At 42.7% G+C, this 20,117-nt stretch overlaps 1 protein-coding gene across 2 annotated transcripts in view; it reads left to right on the top strand.

The window, feature by feature from the left end:
- Nucleotides 1–20,117, top strand: part of SLC45A4 (solute carrier family 45 member 4) — an 83,773-nt gene that overhangs the window by 35,225 nt on the left and 28,431 nt on the right. Inside the window, exons 2-3 of one of the 2 annotated variants that reach the window (XM_035124407.3) lie at nt 5,445–5,574; nt 12,896–13,566. In XM_035124407.3, the coding sequence (XP_034980298.2) occupies nt 13,326–13,566 (241 nt within the window). In that variant the 5' untranslated portion in view covers nt 5,445–5,574; nt 12,896–13,325. The remainder of the gene's footprint in view (nt 1–5,444; nt 5,575–12,895; nt 13,567–20,117) is intronic. The other variant, XM_035124413.3, reaches the window with a different exon arrangement.

Genomic DNA, 20,117 nt, shown 5'->3' with positions numbered 1-20,117 from the left:
GTGCCGCTCACGGCTCAGCATTGCATTGAGGAAAGTCAGCGTTGCTTGGCATCGGTTGCCTTTACATTTCAAACAAGGCAATACAGGAAGTTGTTAATTCGGACAACAGCGGCAGCTTTGCTCCTCCACTTTGCATCTGCAAACACCAATTACATGGGAGCGATGCCTGCGTTGATGCAGCTGTTAAAAAGCAACAGAAACCGGGCCTGTGGTGTTTGGCGCACTTTTGGGGGGCGGGATGTGGCAATAATCCTCTAAATCTGAATAAAATCACAACCAACAACGGCGTTTGTGCTGCAGGATCAGAAAGAGTTGAGTTGGGTCCCAGAGTGAAGATTGCTTCTTTGAAGCTCAGAGCTGTGAAAGGGAGCATGGAGCAGTGTGCTCTTCACCCACTAAATACAGTACATTCCGGACTTGCCTATAAAGACTTTTTTAAAAAGCTAAAGGATCCTTGACAGTTAAGTTCAGTTGCAAATTACTCTGGGGTTGCGGCGCTCATCTCGCATTACAGGCCGAGGGTGCCGGCCCGGGGCGACCCAAAGCAACTCACAAACAAGATGAATAGACACCACCACCGAAAATGCCAACTTTATTTAAATTTAAGTCTAGTTCATGTGCTCCTAAACAGGCATATAACAGCTCTGTATAATAATTTTTCTGTTGTGAACCGCCCTGGGATCTTCAGATGGAAGGACAGTATATTATTATTATTATTATTATTATTATTAATAAATTTCAGCTAAACAGAACTTTTCTGCTACCTTGCAGGACATTATATCAGGCTTCCTAAGATTGGTGCCTTCCAGATGTTTTGGATTACAGCTCGACCATTAGCCATCCTGGCTGAGGATGGTGGGAGTTGGAGCCCAAATATCTGGAGAACATCAGTTCGTAGAAGGTTGCATTCAATAATCCAGAGCAGCTGGGTGGTATAGCACGCTTTGCATTCAGGAGGTCCCTGACAACTCCAGCAAAAAGAGCCAGGGTAGCAGGTGACGAGAGACCTCTGGCAGAGACCCCCCAGGGGGGCTTCTGCTAGTGAGTAAGCAATGCTGCCCTAGATGGACAAAAATTCTGACCCAGTATGTATCCTGTGTTGCTTGTTAATGCCTCTTCCGGTACAAAACCGCATCTTAATTCTAGATAAGAGGACAATTCTGAAGTTAATGGATTTCTGTTTGGGAGTCGGTACACATGTGAGGTTCTCAGTACGACCGCTTAAATGAAAAGCAGGAGCTTGTACAGTGGTACCTCCACTTACGTTCACCTCCGCGATATGTACGCGGCAAACCCAGAAGTATTTTTCCAGGTTTTGCCACGTGCCCATGTGCAGAAGCAGCAGCTCTGGATACGCACACCTCAGGATCCGACCGGAGCTCCGGAATGGATCCCGTGCTCAACCAGAGGTACCACTGTACTTTGGAATTTGGAAGGCTCTGTGATAGGGTCTAGGATAGTATATTCTGGATCCTAACCAGCATTCGCTGCTGGTTAGGATCCAGAATATGCTATCCTAGACCCTATGCACTCGAAAACCCACACTAAATGAACATTCTCCATAATATTTGATCTCAAACATGAGTAAACCCTCCCATCCCTGTTTTCTTTTGTACAAAAAAAGAATAACTCAATGTAGCTATGCTAGATGGCGATGGGTTTAAGTTTGAAACAATTGGTAGGCTTTAGCCTGGTTGTATTAATGAAATGAAATTTTAAAGATGACCATAATTGCAATATTACTCCAATTTGCATAAACATTCTTAAAAGTAGAGTCCCATTTTATTGATTTTCAAAATTTATTTACCTGTCCATTGGGCACAGAGTGCTGGATTCTTTGCTGGTTGTCAGAATTGGAAGCCCAAATTAATCAGGGGCCACTGTGGTGACCCTCTCCTTTGTGCCAGATAAAAATCGGGCTGGAAGGGGTGCTGTTCCAGAAGTTATTGGCAAGAAGAATGCTTACAGTTATTGAGAGAGAGAAAATAATAATGGTTTTCCACCCTGCCACTCTTGACAAATATACCTGAGAATTAAATACGGCAGTTCAGTAGAGCAAGTTGAGAAGTTCTTATATTTGAGATTAACTTTCTCTGTGTCTGCTTCGTGGGCTCCATACATTGCCAGAACTAAATATGAAAGGCTTGCCAGTGAATGCGGTTGATATTCTTAAGCCCATGGAAGGAAATATATGCAGCCAACTAGGGAAAAAAACAAGGCAACAGTGGGAACCCACAATGAAGCTTGCTTGTAAAATAATGTCGCTCAAAACAGAAAATGGCCAGACCAGGAACTATGAAAATTTCACTCAGAAAGGGGGGATTGGCCCCAGTTGACACATGCATGTCCTCTGAGCCAAATCTCGCTTTCCCTATTCCCTGTTTCAGTCTCTCCCAGCTAGCAGAGGGCAGTTTACAATCTCAGTCTCAAATCTCAAACCTTTATTGGCATATAAGCAAGATTCCAAAAAGGTTCAGTAGAATAAAATTGCTCGACAAAGTCTTCATCTAATGATGAAAATACTGTTGTATAACATTCACGAATCCCCATTGCGTGTTGCAGAAACCTGGCTTCTATCGCCATCTCATCCCCATCCCGAGTGAACATTAGGAAGGCTACCTTGCAATTCGTCTTACTGGCACTCCCTGCTAACAACCAATGCTAACAACCAACTGATGAATGAACTTAGATCGAATTATCTGATACAAGGGCCAGTGCAAAAGAACACGCACAAGTGATTCTATAGGACTCTGTCTACAGGGCATAGTCTCTCAGCAAGTGGCATTTTCTGGAATCTCCTGTAGTATTGCTCTCTCCCTGTTGCACTCACAGCCTCCGGGCCTGCTAGATTTTGCTTGGGATGCTATTTGACCCCCTGTATTTTTCAGCAAGGATCAAGACCACCTCCTACCTACCTTCTCCACTCCCTGCACCACCTTTGTTTAGGCTTCAAGGCCATGCACTTGTGGCTTAACCTCTTTACTATACATAAGCAAGCATTAGCAATATTACATTACCACTATCCAATTCTCATCTGGTGCATTTATTTTTATTTACTTTTTAAAATGCATTTGTGTTCTCATTTTTCATTCTTATGTTGCAGACCGCCCTGTGATCTTCGGTTGAAGGGTGGTATGCAAATATAATACAGTGGTACCTCGGGTTGCGGACTCGATCTGTTCCGGAGTGTCGTTCGCACCCCGAAAAGTCCGCAACCCGAGCGTCTGCGCAGGCGCGTGACATCATTCATCACATATGCGCATGCGCAAAGTGTGATTTCTCACTTCTGCGCATGCATGTGGGTTACAGACACGCCGAACCCGGAAGTAACCCGTTCCAGGACTTCCGGGTTCAGCGCGTCCGTAACCCGAGGTATGACTGTAAATAATATTTCCTTATGCAAAGTAGAACCACTAAACATCTGTCTCCTCCTCCTCCCAAGTTCCTTTGAAGTTGTGGCTTAGGGTACCTGTGACTTCTGCCCACATAGGCCTATATGCAATTGGAGTCATCCTTCTGTTTAGTAAGCAAGGTAGAATATTTTACTTGTGTGGATGAAATGGTTTGAACTGGCACTCCCGCAGTTTGAAAACTGAATACAGGAAAGAATTGCTGGCACTCCTGTGCAGGAAGGCTCAGCCACGGCTGAGAGGATTTTTGCCTGGAATGTTTCTATTCGGCCTCTCCTCTTGAGGCTTGCTTTGGCGAGTGCCAGGCTGCAAATGCAACATTTTCCACTCATAATTTTTGTGGCTTTAAGGGGTAGACAAACATCCACATTATGCTTGCTTCTCAGTGTAAGGTATTGAAGACCAAACTCGCTGTTTGTTTGAATGCTGTGCAGAAAGGGAGGTTAAAGGCAGCTCTGACAGGGGAAACAGATGCTCCTCTTTCAAAATGAAGGAACTGCAACTTCTGAAAATGTTGATATCGGCCAACAAATGCCCAGAGAGTTTATTCAGTAGGTGCTTTTGCTAACAGCGTTCCAGTTGGTGGAACAAGCAGCCATCTTGCCTTGTTGTGTGAAGCCCTGCATCTGAAAAAGGAAGCTATTTTTGTTTGCAAAGTATCTTTTATGCCAGAACTGGGGTTTATGCATATTTCACGGTGAATTTGGACAAATTGGATTGATGACTTAAGTCATTTACAGTATCACTGGCTGCTTTTTTGCTAGACGTTATCTTAGCAAATCATCTTTAAGAGGCTGATAAGTGCCCACAATACTCCCACAATGTTTATCCTCTTACAGTGTAGCTTATATGTGTGTGTGTAAAAGTCAAACATGTTTTTGCCTTCCTGCTACAATCTTAGCTTTTGACACAGGCCCCCTTATCTTTCAATTTGGTAGAATTAACATCAGCATTGCCAGACTAAAGCCTTCGAAGAATCGCAATTACCCATCTTCAAAGCACACACAATCGCCACTTACAGAATTTGCCTCTGAGCTTTTTATGGCCTGTTTACTTTTTGAGTTCTCTGTGAGTGTTTCTGCCACACAGAGATACCAAGACACGGTTTCACATACTGTACTTCCGATAGCTGAGGTGCATTCATTGTTGTTGTTTTTAATTGGAATAAAAGCCACATTTCTGCTCGTACGCCCCAAAATATTTTTAAAGAGTGTCTAAACCACAGAGCTTAGAGCTTGATGATCAGAAGGTTGGCGGTTCGAATCCCCGTGACGGGGTGAGCTCCTGTTGCTCGGTCCCTGCTCCTGCCCACCTAGCAGTTTGAAAGCACATCAAGTGCAAGTAGATAAATACATACCGCTGCAGCGGGAAGGTAAATGGCGTTTCCGTGCACTGCTCTGGTTCACCAGAAGCAGCTTAGTCATGCTGGCCACCAGAAGCTGTACGCCGGCTCCCTCGGCCAGTAAAGCGAGATGAGCGCCTCAACCCCAGAGTCTTCCACGACTGGACCCTAATGGTCAGGGGTACCTTTACCTTTAGCAATGAACTGCCTCCAGAAGAGTCCATCTGTTTGTGTCACTGCATGAATTACTGGCCTGGGAGGTGATGTTTTTACTGTCGGAAGGAGGCAATGTCTCCAGAACAGCAAGTCCTTGCACTGCCGCATTGGGCTTCCTTCAACAGTTGTTAACTCTGATGGATTGGAAGCAACTGAATGATCCCACTTTATCCAATGCAGAAAACCGCATCTAGATAAGACTGATGGGAGGGAGGCAAAGCTCACGGTGGAGGCCATGTGGAGATGCAATTGGTATCCTTCTCTGTGGGTGGATACTTTGGGACCACATCTTAATTAATTTTATGACAGCACACAATATTATTATTATTATTATTATTATTATTATTATTATTAAGAAGGAAGAAGTCAAACTTCTGGAGTGGATGGTAGCGGGGAGTACTGGGTTGTCTTAAGTTGTCGTGATCCCTATATTGATTGTCACAATGCACTGATTGTTTCCTCCTTTTGCATTTAAGATGCCCTGAGGTTTGTCGGTCTCATCACTATAGACGTTGCCTGGGTAAAACTCTTTACTGTGCCTCTTCATTTGCTCTGCTTGAGGAAGGGAAGCCAGCTGTGTTAATGCCTAGACTGCTTGAATGACAGGTAAAAAATGGCCACCCAATGGGTCACTTGCAGTAATGTTGTACGAGAATGCTTAGACGTTTAATAAAAATTACTGGGTTTGTATTTTCCAGGCCTTCACTGTCTTTCCAGTGCAGAGTAACTGATAATTAGTTTTCTTTTGTAATGCATGAAAGGAGAGCCCTTAATTGCCAGCCTCTATGAGCAACTATCTCGTGGCCATTTATATAAGCTCATAAGCATGCGTTGGTTCATTTAATTTTGTTCAGATTTTTTTCCTTGCTGCTCACTTTGGTCATATTCAAAAGTACATCTCACACCAAACATACTCAACTGCAAACCATCAAATTAAAATGGAATGTATATAGCTGGCCGCAACTGACACATGGGGCTGCCCTTTCTTGAAGATGGGAGACATTTTTTGTGCCAGGTCAATTCAGACATACAATGAGTTATGCAAATCAGTATAATTTATGCATATACGCTTTTTTTCATGGGCTTGCTCATTTTGCTTGCAGAGGTCTGGGTAAAGTCTTTGGGTTTTGCAGAACTCTTTTTTGCGAGGAGTGAATTGGAAATGGAAAATAACCTGAGTAATGCAGGCAAAGTTGAATAAACCTAAACTGCTTTTAAAATCAAACTCGAGTGGTTAGCCTCTTCTAGATTACAGTGGTCTTTGAGATACATATCCAGATTGCAGCGAAGGTGCAGCAGAGGGTTGGTGGCACCCCTGGGTGGGAATAAGGGGCCAACAGTGATAAGGGGCTGTGGTGCAGTGATGTCTGAACTTATGCCTTGGCTTTTGTGTCTCTTCTGCACTGCTGTCTACCTGAAAGCTCAGTAGCCTAGAGACAAAGCCACGGCACAGCAAGATATGTAGTACAGTGGTACCTTGGTTCTCAAACGCCTTCGTACTCAAACAACTTGGAACCCAAGCACTGCAAACCCGGAAGTAAGTGCTGTGGTTTGCAAACTTTTTTCGGAAGCCGAACGTGCTCTGTTTTGAGTGTTACGCTTCCGATTTGAGTGCCACACTTCCGTTTTGTGTGTTCTACTGAGGTCTGTCTGTTTTTGCAATTTATTGTGCGCTTTTGTTTTGGTTTTGTGACTGTGTGGAACCCAATTCAGCTATTGATTGATTGATTGATTGATTGTGTGACTGCAGTACATTGTTTATTGCTTTCATTTTTTTGGTCAGTGATCTCATTAGATAGTAAAATTTATGTTAAATTGCTGTTTTAGGGGTTGTTTTTAAAAGTCTGGTACGGATTAATCCGTTTTGCATTACTTTCTATGGGAAAGCGTGCCTTGGTTTAGGAACGCTTTGGTTTTGGAACGGACTTCCGGAACGGATTAAGTTTGAGAACCAAGGTACCACTGTACATATGTCCTAAAGGTTGTGCATGAATCACAGAACTGAAGAGTTAGAAGGGACCGTATTCCAACCCCCTGCAGTGATTGACACTGCAGTTTCTCCTTGTGGCCTTGGCTTATGACACAAACACCAAATGATTGGTCACACAACTGTTGTCTTTGGTTGGGTGATGACTCTTGAGGTAAGCCTTCCCTGTTTCCATATGGAATTTGACATTTATCCATTAGACTACGGGTAATTTTAGGAAAGGGAAGCCTCATGTAATCATCATACTGAAATCCTACAGCAGTTAAGACACAAAGCACCCTATCCTTGAATCATACATAGCTGCTGCTCCCCAAAAGAGCACAAATTCTGGGTCCGGAGAGTTCCTGTATGCCTCTGTACAGGCTGGTAAAGAGAGATGTTGTCAACATCATGAGACGAAGCAAGTCACATCTTGCTCACTCGCTCTCCATTATGAGGCAATGGGCCATGATGAAAGAACTCTCACATTTCAAGCTGGTAACAAGGGGCACACAAAGGGCCTCTTGTAATCTGAGAGCGTACACCCATGGATGATACCTGCAATATTAGATGCTGAAAGATAGCATCTCTGAGATAATTCCCTATTTGTAAAGCTCTAAAGTAAAGACATGCCACTCCCTGGCCTATGCAGCATAGTACACACTGGGTGCTGTTGTCATCCTTGGCTCAGGGAGCCAGGCAAATAACTGCCTTCCTTCTGTCCTCCTTGGGGAAGCGCAGTCTGAAATGCAACTGCAGGATTTCGAAGCATTAAAATGGCACATCTGGTTTCCAGAATCTGAGCAGCACAGGTTCACCATTGAAGGACATGACTGTACTGTTCCTGGGTCTGCCACACAAATGAGCCTTAATGTTGAAGTTTCGATGCACAGAGGTTCAGTTCTGCATAGGTTGCTTTTCAGTGTCGGCATTCAGGTTCTCAAGGCCTCCTGAGCACTAACTTGCCTCGAGCCTAAGCCGGAAAGTTTCTTCATGACCTCAGAACAATGGCAGGTCGGTAGGATAGATTTGATATCCAGGACTGCTATAACATTAGAGCATCTGAGCAATCAAGAGAAGAAAAGGGGGGGGGTCAAAGGTATCTGATACAAGACTCCAGGAGCAATAGGCATAAATCTAATCCGTCTTGTGGACTTTTGCAGTGACCATACAGTCTATCCGTAAGTTAGTGTGTCTTATAAAGGGATCGCTAACTGTGATAGTCTTGCTTTAAATAGTCTTTCTTAAATGTTTGCCCTTGTAATCAATAATTGGCAAAAGATATAATTGAACCCACTAACCTTTGCCTAGCAGCAAGGCAGATCATGAACAGTCGATGTCTTCCTTATCTTAGGGGATGTGAACAGATGCAATACTACAGTTGCAGTCAAAGTTTTTTTGCCCTTTCAGGCCATTGCAAAATGCTAGAGAAGCAAGACTGGTTGGGATGAAGGGAAAGGGTATTGCAAGCTAACTTAGGAATATTGAAAATGGGTCACCATTTACAAGTGCTCCCCAAGGCCCAGTGAGATCATTTGGAGGGAATTCATCCATGATGCTTCATGTGTTTGGTGTTAGCCTACGACGTTGTTTTCCTTCAAAATGCTACTTTTTATTCCAGCCACTTGGGCCGGTCCAGTTAGGTGCAGATGGATGGACTTAACACTCTGTCTCTGCGTACCAAATTGTTCACTCAGTCAGGATCCTGCTGGAATGTCTATAGTGATCCGCACTCATTAGGAGCCCCGCAGGATCAGACCAAAGGTCCATCTTTTTCAGCATCCTGCTTCCCATAGTGACCAGTTAGATGCCTTGGCGAAGCCCACAAACAGGGTGTAAAGATATGGACGCATTCTGTTATTTTCTTCCCTTGGATGTCTTGGATTCACTGCCATGCCGTCGCTTAAGCATGGAGGTTCCATACAAGCAACGTAGTCATCCACCACTTGTAAGAATGGGGATTGTATTCAGGCCTCAGCCTAAATAGAGCAGAACTTGGAGTATCACTTCACAAGCTGTGCCGTGTGCCAGCCTTGCAGAAGATCTTATTTCTCGCAAAGTTAGAAAACAACAACAACAACCTGGGATCTTATTAGGTTGCGTGAGCTCATTCCCATAGGATTTAGATCAGTGTTGGATAAAACTTGCTGTATTCATCCATTCCTGGAACGTAGGAGTTTGAAATTCAGTGTGTGGTTACTCATTTTGGACTGATGCTTTTCTTATCAACACTTTATATTCAGAAGGTGTAAGTTAGTTCTTTTGTTTCAACTTCATATCATACAACTGTAGAGTTGGAAGGGACCCTATCTTTATGCATTAGTTAGTATTTCTATCAAGGCACTACAATCTCAACACCTACACCCATTATTACAAGAGTTATTCTATTCTACATATTTAAGTAATCTAGCCATTGGTCTCTTGCTTGCCACTATTAACTCTGTTTTTCCATTTTTTAATAATCGCTGCCAATAGTTGCAACAAGTCCAGTTACTATTATGGAACAGTAGTAGAATTGTGCATGTCTTAATAATCATGCCTCTAGTTCTGGGCACATTTGATTCCTGCTTTCGACAAGCACATGGCAAGTGGCACATGGCAAGCTGATTTTAAAATGGAGGGAACTTCAAAAGTGGCTTGTGATGTGGCCTGAAGGTCTGCTTTTGAGAAGGAGCAACCTTAACCTGTAGCTCTGTAGATCCTGGACATGGAACACGACAATTTCCCTGACATATCTGGAATACTGTAGCTGCAAGCTGTGTCTGTGCAGAATTTGGCAAGATATCCTGGAAAATCCGTATGTATGGCAGTGTCGCTTTTGCCAATTTGCCAATCATCTTCAGAAAAAGCTCGATTTTGCAAAAAAAAGGTCAACAACTTTGGCCCCAAAGAAGCTCAAAGCTCAACAATTTTCCTTTCTGGATTTTCACTTTTTGAAATATGGCAACCCTACCTATGAATTAACCAGGTTTGCGTTTTGCAAGTGATTTGAAAAGCAAGCACATAATTCGGCATCGTTTCTTGTTACAGGAGCAGATTTTTATTTTTAATGCAAAACAATTGCAGTGCCAGTTTCTGTTGAGAATTAAGCCAGAGTCGCAGGTTTCTTGAACTGCTATAGGCCAGTCCTGTGATAAGCGCCACACTTGCATAACAGAAGCTGAAATATTTGTCCACAAGAAACTGCATTCACATCCCAGTGAAGTATCCCTTTTGCCATTCATTTGCTCCTGTTTAATGTGATTGTCTGTTTGGTTTGCATGGGAGCTGGGTTTCCTTACCAATACATCCCCATCAGCAATGCATGCAGCTTTGATGTACGGCTAGATCAATTTGTAATAATTGAGCTAATAACAAATGGGCCTCTCCAGTCGAGGACTCTTCTTCCCCAGTTTCTAAAAGTCTCTAACAGTTGTGCAATAGCACATTTCACTTGTTGGGCTCACATCTTGTTTGTTGTGGAGAAGACTTGTACCAAGCACAACTGCCAAACAAGGTCAGCAACAACAGAACATATCTGCATAAAGTATTGTGTGTGTCTATGACTAAGGAATCTGCCAGATCATTTCATATCTTTGAAATTGTCGTTGTGGAGATTATAGGCCTGAACTTGTATGTTTGTGCATCTTTCTGACCTAGAAAGATAAGCCATTGTTGTCATTTGTGATCCACTGATAATGGATGGGAGATAACAGTCCCAGCATTGAATTTCTGAAATTTATTTCCAGAAAATGGGGGGAGGATGAAACATGGGAATGTTATCATCATTTCACCTTCTTGCAGTCCGCAGTGCTTGCTTCGATACATGTATATTGGTGCATAATAATCTGTGCAGAATTAGATGCAAATTGGACAGAGCAGAGAGTCATTAGATAACTCAGAATGGCATTAGCTCACTGTAAACAGTGCTGACGTCCTAAATTAGGGCTGTACGCTTTAGTCACTGAAAGCTGTCATTTGTTCTTTAAGCAAATCATATAGTTAACTGAACAGCTAGATTTGAGCTCTCAAACCTACCCTTTCTGGAAAACCCCAGTGTGTTCTACTTGCCTTAGTACATCCTAGAAGTCTGCTCAACGATACTGATATATAATTAACAACCAGTGCATCTGTGACTCTTACCAGGACCAGCAAGTGTTATGTTTGATGGTTGTTTACTCCCCGATATCAACTTAGAAATTGCTTTTTAAAATGGCTTTTTAAAAAAGGCCGTCTCTGCCCTCAGGCTTAGCCTTTAAAAAATGACACAAAAGGAAGATGGATCGAGAGGGTGGAGGAAATAGGCATATTTGAGTACTGTACTTGTTCTCAGTTCCAGAAACTTTTTTGAACTGTAATTGGGCACAGTCTGATTGATTGAACAGCCACAACAGCCCTTTCAGTTGCCTCAAGCTGCTTGACATCTGTTGGATCCACCTTGCTGAAGCTTAGCAGGTCTGCGTCCTTGAATTCCCTGATTGAAGAAAATATAAATGTACTAAATAATATAATAAAAGTCACTTAACACGGAGCCATAGATTCCATGGAGCTATGTGTTCACAGTGAGAGCATAATTTGGGGACATGGCCATAAGCGTGGTAGAAGAGGCCTTGATTTGAGTTCATTTACATTCCTAGAACAGGGAGAGGAGATGTAGCTTGTCTCAAGGTGCCCTGATGGTCTGTGACATGCAGGGTAGATTTGATTTAAATCAAATTGATTTAAATCACTAGTCAGTAAGACTTGATTTAAATCTTTTTTTTTAACAGAAGGACTCATTCTTGCTGGTATAATCTCAATATTTAAAGCCAGATGAAGGTTTCATTTTTGGAATAATAAATTTTCAGAGAAGTTTTTACAGTTATATAAAAATTACTGATTTGGTTATACTATTAGAAATACATAGACAGGTAATTATGAAATTATTGTGAGGTTTAATAAGTTAACTGTTTACATTTGGACAACTTTTCTGCTGTACTTTATTGGAAGGAGAAAAATAATCATTTCCTTAATAACAACTCAAACAATTTTATTTAACTAAAACAATAACATTATAGCATACATATCCATGTTTCTTAACTGATGTGGTTAAACAATTTTTTTATAAGAAACTTAGACTGAGTTTTAGCACACATGAAAAACTTAAAACAAATCCGTATTTCCTGATGAATAGCCTTTGGACTATTGTTTCAGGGCTGATTTCCTTCAGAATGGATAGGTTTGATCTTCTTGCAGTCCATGGGACTCTCAAGAGCAGGCATCCCCCAAACTGCGGCCCTCCAGATGTTTTGGCCTACAACTCCCATGATCCCTAGCTAACAGGACCAGTGGTCAGGGAATATGGGAATTGTAGTCCAAAACATCTGGAGGGCCGAAGTTTGGGGATGCCTGCTCAAGAATCTCCTCCAGCACCATAATTCAAAAGCATCAATTCTTCGGCGATCAGCCTTCTTTATGGTCCAGCTCTCACTTCCATACATCACTACTGGGAAAACCATAGCTTTAACTATACGGACCTTTGTTGGCAAGGTGATGTCTCTGCTTTTTAAGATGCTGTCTAGGTTTGTCATTGCTTTTCTCCCAAGAAGCAGGCGTCTTTTAATTTCGTGGCTGCTTTCACCATCTGCAGTGATCATGGAACCCAAGAAAGTAAAATCTCTCACTGCCTCCATTTCTTCCACTTCTATTTGCCAGGAGGTGATGGGACCAGTGGCCATGATCTTGGTTTTTTTGATGTTGAGCTGCAGACCATATTTTGCACTCTCCTCTTTCACCCTCATTAAAAGGTTCTTTAATTCCTCATCACTTTCTGCCATCAAGGTATAGTGTAACTTAAGTAGAAGACTATCTTTAGAAAGATTTTTCCTCCAAAAGCATTTTATTTTAAAAATACAATTTAAATTTTAAATACCCATTTTAAAAAAAATAATCATTGATATTAATCCACCCTGGTGACTTGCCTTTTGTCCTTCTTCTTTGCAGATTAATCAGCCGCTCGATGGGGATTACCAGTGGAGCAGCTCTTTGTGTCACCTTTCCACCTTTGTGTAGCAAGCAAAACAACTTCAGCACCTCTTCAATAATAATTATGAAACTGGTATTAACTGAATGGCAATTATGGATTTTTAACTCTAGTTCACAGTAAGCAAAACGCAAGCCCAGCAAGCCATATGTTGAATTTCCTTACCAAATAGCTTTTTGTTCCTCTGAATGTTTCAACGCCTACACACGAAATTGATGACGGAACCTGTTCGTAACGAGGGAAATTACAAATATTGCTTGCACAAGGAACGTGACGCCATCAGAAAGAGAAGACACCGTAACTTATCGTTAGAGATGATAGTGTTATTTATATAGGTAGAATAAAATAAATAAATATATAAATAAATATATATATATTATATATATTTTTATGGTAATGAAAATGGCTCCCCAGAATGCTGACTCGGAATCTATGCAAGTTCAAGAGCTACCCGTGGTTCAGATTCAGAAACCGGAAAACGAGAATGCGAGTAAGGAGGAGACCATAAGCGAAGGATCCATAGATCGGATACCTGTCCGTCTCTGGGTGATGCACGGGGCCGTGATGTTTGGCAGAGAGTTCTGTTACGCCATGGAGACAGCTTTGGTGACGCCAGTATTGTTACAAATTGGTAAGTGGAATTGCACAACCATTGCATAACCATGAACAGTTGCCATCGTTCATCCTCTGTTATCCATGAAACAGCAGAACAAGTCGGCCCTCTGGAGGTGTTCTCCGATTTTGCTGTACCCACCTCTTCAAGAGGCAAGCAGAGACCACAGGTTACAAGCCACTGGTTCTCAGTAACCCACTCCTGTGTTGGAACCTTCAGTCCACATCAGTGTAACCAGGAGCCATGTGGGTTGAGTGGATCATGCGATTACTTTCCATACCAGTGTCTTGGCTCCAAGGGAGGTGCCATGCTGACGTGAGAAGTAACCGCATCATCCAGCCACCCAACCCAGTTTGCTTCGCTGTGTTGCCAGCCGATCACTATGCTGCAGTGGTTTATGGATCGGTCTCAAGTCAAAAGTATCATTCAACAAAACCTTAGTTCAGGAAGGATTATCCAAACCCTACAAGGCTGGTATGGTGGGGTTGGGAGTTAGAAAGAACTGTAACTTTCACTAAATCAGGCAGGTTTGTAGGTGTCATATGAAGAAATTAACTGATCCCATTATTGGTGTGTGTGTGTGTTTCCTCAGAGTTACCTTAATTTTTCTGCCTGCTGTGCCTTCCCCTTTCCTTTTTCTACTGTCATCCTTTAGAGGACTTGCAAAACTTTTAGCTTCTGGCTGGGTGGATTTGATTCGAATCAAATCTATTTAAATTATGATTTAAATCACTAGTAAGTAAAACTTGATTTAAATCATTTTTTTTACAGAAAGACTCATTCTTGCTGGTATAATCTTAATATTTACAACCAGATGAATGTTTCATTTTTGGAATAATAAGTTTTCAGAGTAGTTTTTACAGTTATATCAAAAATTACTGATTTGGTTATACTATTAGAAATACATAGACAGGTAATTATGAAATTATTGTGAGGTTTAATAAGTTAACTGTTTATATTTGGACAACTTTTCTGCTGTAGTTTATTGGAAGGAGGAAAATAATCATTTCCTTAATAACAATTTAAACAATTTATTTAACTAAAACAATAACATTATAGCATATGTATCCATGTTTGTTAACTGATGTGGTTAAACATTTTTTTAAAAAAAAAAACCCACAACTTAGACTGAGTTTTAGCACACATGAAAAACTTAAAACTTATTACCTGATGAATAGCCTTTGGAGAATAATGTAACTTTAATAATAAATAAATAAATTTTATTTATACCCCGGCTGAGACCAAGCTCAGGGCAGCTAACACCAAATATATAATACATTAAAAACACAAAATCAAAATAAAATTAAGTGTGAACCCACGAATCATAACCGTAGGGGTAAGGAATTAAAAGTTCACCAGGCCCGTCCACACATGCTTGTCCAATATGTGCCAGAAGATAGAAAATTATCTTTAGAAAGATTTTTCCTCCAAATTCATTTTATTTTAAAAATCCAATTTAAATCAAAAACATCCAATTTAAATTTTAAAAATCACGTGGGTTTTTTTTAAAAAAATTATTTTTAAAAAAATCATTTATTTTTATCCACTCTGGATATATCACTAGCTGCACTTACAGCTACCTTGCAATAGATACTGCTACACATTGCACTCCACTAAATTAAATCCCCCCACACCTTCCAATACAGTCTTCCCCTTATTGCCTCCCCAGGTGTGCATTTGGCAATCCTAAAGGATTTAGCTCCCTGCTGTATTTATGGGTAGGCTAGTTTGTTCCAGGGTTCAAAGGAAAGCCCAGCCTTCATTTATGATAAAGTGATGTTGAAAGATTTGAAGTGGCGGTGACACAAGTGCTGTTCTGGGCTGCCCCGAGAATGCCTCGCTCTGAGAAGAACCCCCCAACTTCCTAAGAGTAAGAGGGGAAGTGAGTGTTGGGGCTACTGCCATGTTAGCAGCAGCAAAGGAGAGGGAAGCAAAGAGGAGCCAAGTGTGACACAGTGCTTTGTGTTAACCTGTGCAGGGGCCTCCCTAGGTGCGGGGGGACTGGGGTGATCGCCCCCATTCACCGTACCCTAAGGACACTACTGGACACACATTTTTTGTGGTTCTAGGCCTTACCTGTAACACACTATTGAGCCGTTCTGCTTTTTCTCAGGTTCTCCCCAGGTCATTGCAAATCCCTGTTCAATAAGTCAACTATTTCAGCTATCCTTGAAATGTCAACTGACTCGCCACACTTTTAAAGTCGCAATAGTGTTGATCTTCCAGTACCAAAGTCCATCTTCTTCCAAAGCTGATTAAGCTCTTGAAGTTCACATTACTCAGCGAATAATACATATGCCAATGTCTCCTGATGGTTTGAAGCTGTTGCTTGTGCAATAGGAGTACAGTAATGCTTAGAATTAGATTTCAGTTTAGATGCTCTATACGTTTGATATCAGGGCAGGTACATTCGCATATGCAGAAGAAAAGGGGCCAAGTTGCTGTGTGGCCTTGGGGAAGCCACATTTCTTACCTAACACTACCTCACACGTTGTTGCTTAGAAGCACCAATTTAGTTTTGAACCCTCAGGATTGGGTGGGAAATCTGAGCAAGTTAACTTATTAAGGGAGAAAGGTTGTTTTCTGCTGCTCCAGAGAAGCGGACACGGAGCAATGGATTCAAACTACAAGAAAGAAGATTCCACCTCAACATTAGGAAGAACTTCCTGACAGTAAGAGCTGTTTGGCGGTGGAATTTGCTACCAAGGAGTGTGGTGGAGTCTCCCTCTTTGGAGGTCTTTAAGCAGAGGCTTGACAGGCCTATGTCAAGAATGCTTTGATGGTATTTCCTGCTTGGCAGGGGGTTGGACTGGATGGCCCTTGTGGTCTCTTCCGATTCTATGATTCAATTATTTAAATTGACTCAAGGATGTCTACACAGAGCATTTGTAATGTTAACCTTAGAGTGTGATACATAGCATACGAGATTGTGATTATCAAAAGGGACTGATGTAAGTTGGAAGTGAGTGATGTGCAGCTTTCAGTAGTGTTGAAGACTTTATCTTAAGATGCAAGGCATGTCTCCCAATTAACTGCAGATCTCTCAGATTATCCACAATGAGTGAACGTGGAGCGGCTTTTGCTGCATAATTTAAAGCCATTAAAAAAGATGGAGGCGTACAGTAGTAGGCAGAGCTTCATTTGCAAAATGTTGCCTACAAATAAGGAGCTTAGCTTGCGAAATATTGGCCTGGAAAGGTGTTTGTGCCATAACTCTTCTCGGAAATCTTTAACGCCTCTCTTTGACCCCGGTGAGCTTAATCTGGACGTAACTTTTCCAAAGACCTGTGGGTTGGATGGCTCAGAAGGAACCTCAGTTTGGACGCAAGGCAGGTTTTTACACTCACCCAAGGGTGTGCCAGTGTTCTGGCGTTAGCAACTTAAAGCTGCCCCTTGAGAATTGTGTGGGGCAGGTGTGCCTCCTGGGGAGAGGCCGAGGTGAGCTGCCACATACCCTTTTGGGCGGGGACTGAGAAAAGTGGTGGAGTAACATCAGATAATTTTAACCTTTGGAGTCGTAGATTAATTTCTATGTATCCCTCTCTGTTCTCTATCCAGGCAAGCACAAAGCCTTGTTGGAGGTCAAGGACACAGTCTAGACAGGCAAAAACACTCAAGGAGGGTGCAGAGTTAAGGGGTGTGGCTAGCGAGGATTCCGAGGGCCAGAACAGGGAGGCCCTAGACGTGAAGTTCTCCATCTCAGTGGAGAGTGAGGGTGCGTAAAATGCACTGAACCGGTCTTTGCTACAGATGGCACCATCTCCCCTATCAAGGAGCAGAAACCTTTATCCCAGCAAGTAGGTAGATGCCAGGAGCGAGCTAGCGGGAAATCACAGTTAGTGGAGTTAACTCTTTATCAGAAAACAACAACAACAGGATCTGCACAGGAGTGTCTGGACTAATGAGCACAGCAACTCATCTCCAGCAGGTCTTGCCCCTGCGAAGCAGTTGCGGAGAGTGGAGGTCCCCACCTCCTCACAGCTATCTAAGTCCCCTCATTTCCAGGGTTTACCCCAAGCAATCTGAGTCTGCACTTTCTCCACCCTCTTCAGACCTCTCCTGGTTCTTCAGGGAGAGGAGGAGGGGGAGACACCCTGCAGGAGGGGGAGACACCCTGGCTTCTTCACCAGCTGCACTCATCCTTGCCCCTTGGCCTCCCTCTTCTGCTTCAGCTTCTGCCACCAATTCTGGACATCTCTCTGCTGTAGACTCCTCACACTCACTAAGCCCTGTTACCTCTTCTGCTTCAAACACCTCCTCTTCCCGGTCTTCTCCCTTTGACCACTCATCATCGGCCAACCACTAATCCCCGGACTTTGAGCCTTCTTCCCTTGGGAGTTCCCCAGCTGGCTCCTCCCCGCATTCCTCTGCACCCAGCCAGTCCAGTAGAGGAGTTCTTTTATAGGCAGAGGAACTCTTAAGATTTAAGGACTCATGCCATAATAGGTTCTGATATTTTTAAACAGTGCCGTATTAAATACCTGGGTACCATTTAGTCCTGCCATCACCTTCAGAAAAGGATGGGATAAAATGTAGATATTAGAAGAGGTGATAAGTGGGTCACAGTATTGCCTGCCTTTCTGTGACCACAACGGTGATGCTCTCTGCAGCAGCCAGTGATCTGCCTCCAGGCTGTCCTGTAAAAAAAAACGGGACCAAGCTATGCAAATTTAGGGGGAGCGATCTCATTCATGTGCTTGTGTGTAGAAATTCATACTGTGCCTGGAACCTGGACTCGTGCCCTCATCGCTTTGAGGTGTGCTGGCTAGTAAGTTTCAGCAGCCCCTCATTTACATAACTCTGCATATTAAGTAGAGTGCTGCCGACATTTATACGTGCAGTTTCTGAAGACTTAAATGAGGGCACTTCCACTGACATTCCATTGCAAAATGCCTCCGCTGTGCTTGTGGTGGGGTTTTTTGTGACTTTCGAAATGGACTTGCAGTAACCCTGGTACCAGTTGCATGTAAGAGAACCTTTGACCTCCGCTGGATAGGTCTCTCCAAACAAACCCTCCATTGTGGCCATTAATTTGCACGTGTTCTTGTTCTAAACTGCGCTACCCTTCGAACAGTGCTTTCTCCAGATTAGTAGCTGGAAGCATGTAACCATATCCAGGGCCTTAGTGGCATAGCAACAAGGGGAAAGTAAGCCCTATTTTATCAGGCAGGTTTCTCTTGCATGACTTGCTTTTCTGTTGTTCTAACCCCCAACCCCAGGCTAGCAACTTAAGAAGTAGGGGAAACAAATAGGAGTTGATTAGTGAATATAGTACACTTGGAAGCATCGGTCCTATGGCGTTAAGGTGAGCATCTCAAGGAGGTGCAGATAATTTCTGGGAGAAGCAACTGCTCTTTCCACATCTGGCTTGCAGCCTAAGAAGGAGTTTGGGGAGTACACAGCGGGTGCCTCTCCCATGCCAGCTCCCTTTCCCCATTGAAGTCTAGCTTTCTTGCATGCTGTTGTTGTTTAGTCGTTTAGTCGTATCCGACTCTTCGTGACCCCATGGACCAGAGCACGCCAGGCACTCCTGTCTTCCACTGCCTCCCGCAGTTTGGTCAATCTCATGTTCGTAGCTTTGAACGTGAACGCTTGCATGCTAGCTAGAGTTAATTATTTTGTGACTTATTAGCCTTCTTTTTCCTTTTCTTCTTTGCAAGGTCAAAAAAGTAAGTCTGTAAAATCCACAAGAGTCCATTTCTTGTTCCCGGTCCTCTTTGGGTCTTCAAGAACCAGCGAAATCTAAGCTTATTTTCTACCTTTAGGTGTGAAATTAAGTTTGCTCTCCCAAAAACAAACATCCCTCTTGCTTGCCCGTTCTTTCTCTTGGGCTTCGAAATGATGCAAACCATATTGGCTGCAGATGGTTCGTGAAGATTTAAGTTGGTTGCAAGTTTGATCTGTTTCCCAGTTTGGAAAGCTGGCTGCTAAAGCCGAACGAGTTCTTTAGCAAAGAGAAATCAAGACATACCTGCTCTGTGCCTTAACAAAAAAAATAGAGCTTGGTGTAGCTTCAAACAGGATTTCTGCATTGTCAGGGGATTAAGCTGACTCAAGAATGCTCCACTTGAAATCCTCAGATATTAGAGGATGACTTGAAACTGCGGCTCTGCGGTGAACCTGATTTCTTGCCTTTTGTCTTGCCAACTTCAAATTAAGCATGTTGAGAAGGATCGTTCCCATTTGGGATTCTGTGGCTTTCAGGTAAAAAATGCAGGTAAAGGGAAACAACAACGCTGCTCAATCTTCTTGATGTTGGAAGCAGCAAATAGTTTTATAACAACCCTTGATGGGCTGGGAGAGAGGCTTTCTTTTTTAATATCCTATCGCTGTGTATCTGAGCCACCTTGCGTTTAAAACGCTTACAGTATCCTCCTGTGTTTTTGCAGAGATTCTCAAATTTCATCAGGTTTGACTTGCTGGGATGGGGGAGTAAAATCTCCTACTGTGCTCCCTGTGCCCCTCCCCACTCCAAATAAAAATCCGTTTCTAAAATACGCTTGCAGGGGGGTTGTAGAAGGAGCAGGCAGTACACTTATGTAGCAGTATTAATTTTATCACTTCGTTCA

This window comes from Zootoca vivipara, chromosome 8, assembly GCF_965207765.1.
Source record: "Zootoca vivipara chromosome 8, rZooViv2.hap1.1, whole genome shotgun sequence".
Taxonomy (NCBI): domain Eukaryota; kingdom Metazoa; phylum Chordata; class Lepidosauria; order Squamata; family Lacertidae; genus Zootoca; species Zootoca vivipara.
The sequence above is the reverse complement of the archived record's forward strand: the minus strand, read 5'-3'. Positions and strand labels throughout refer to the sequence as shown.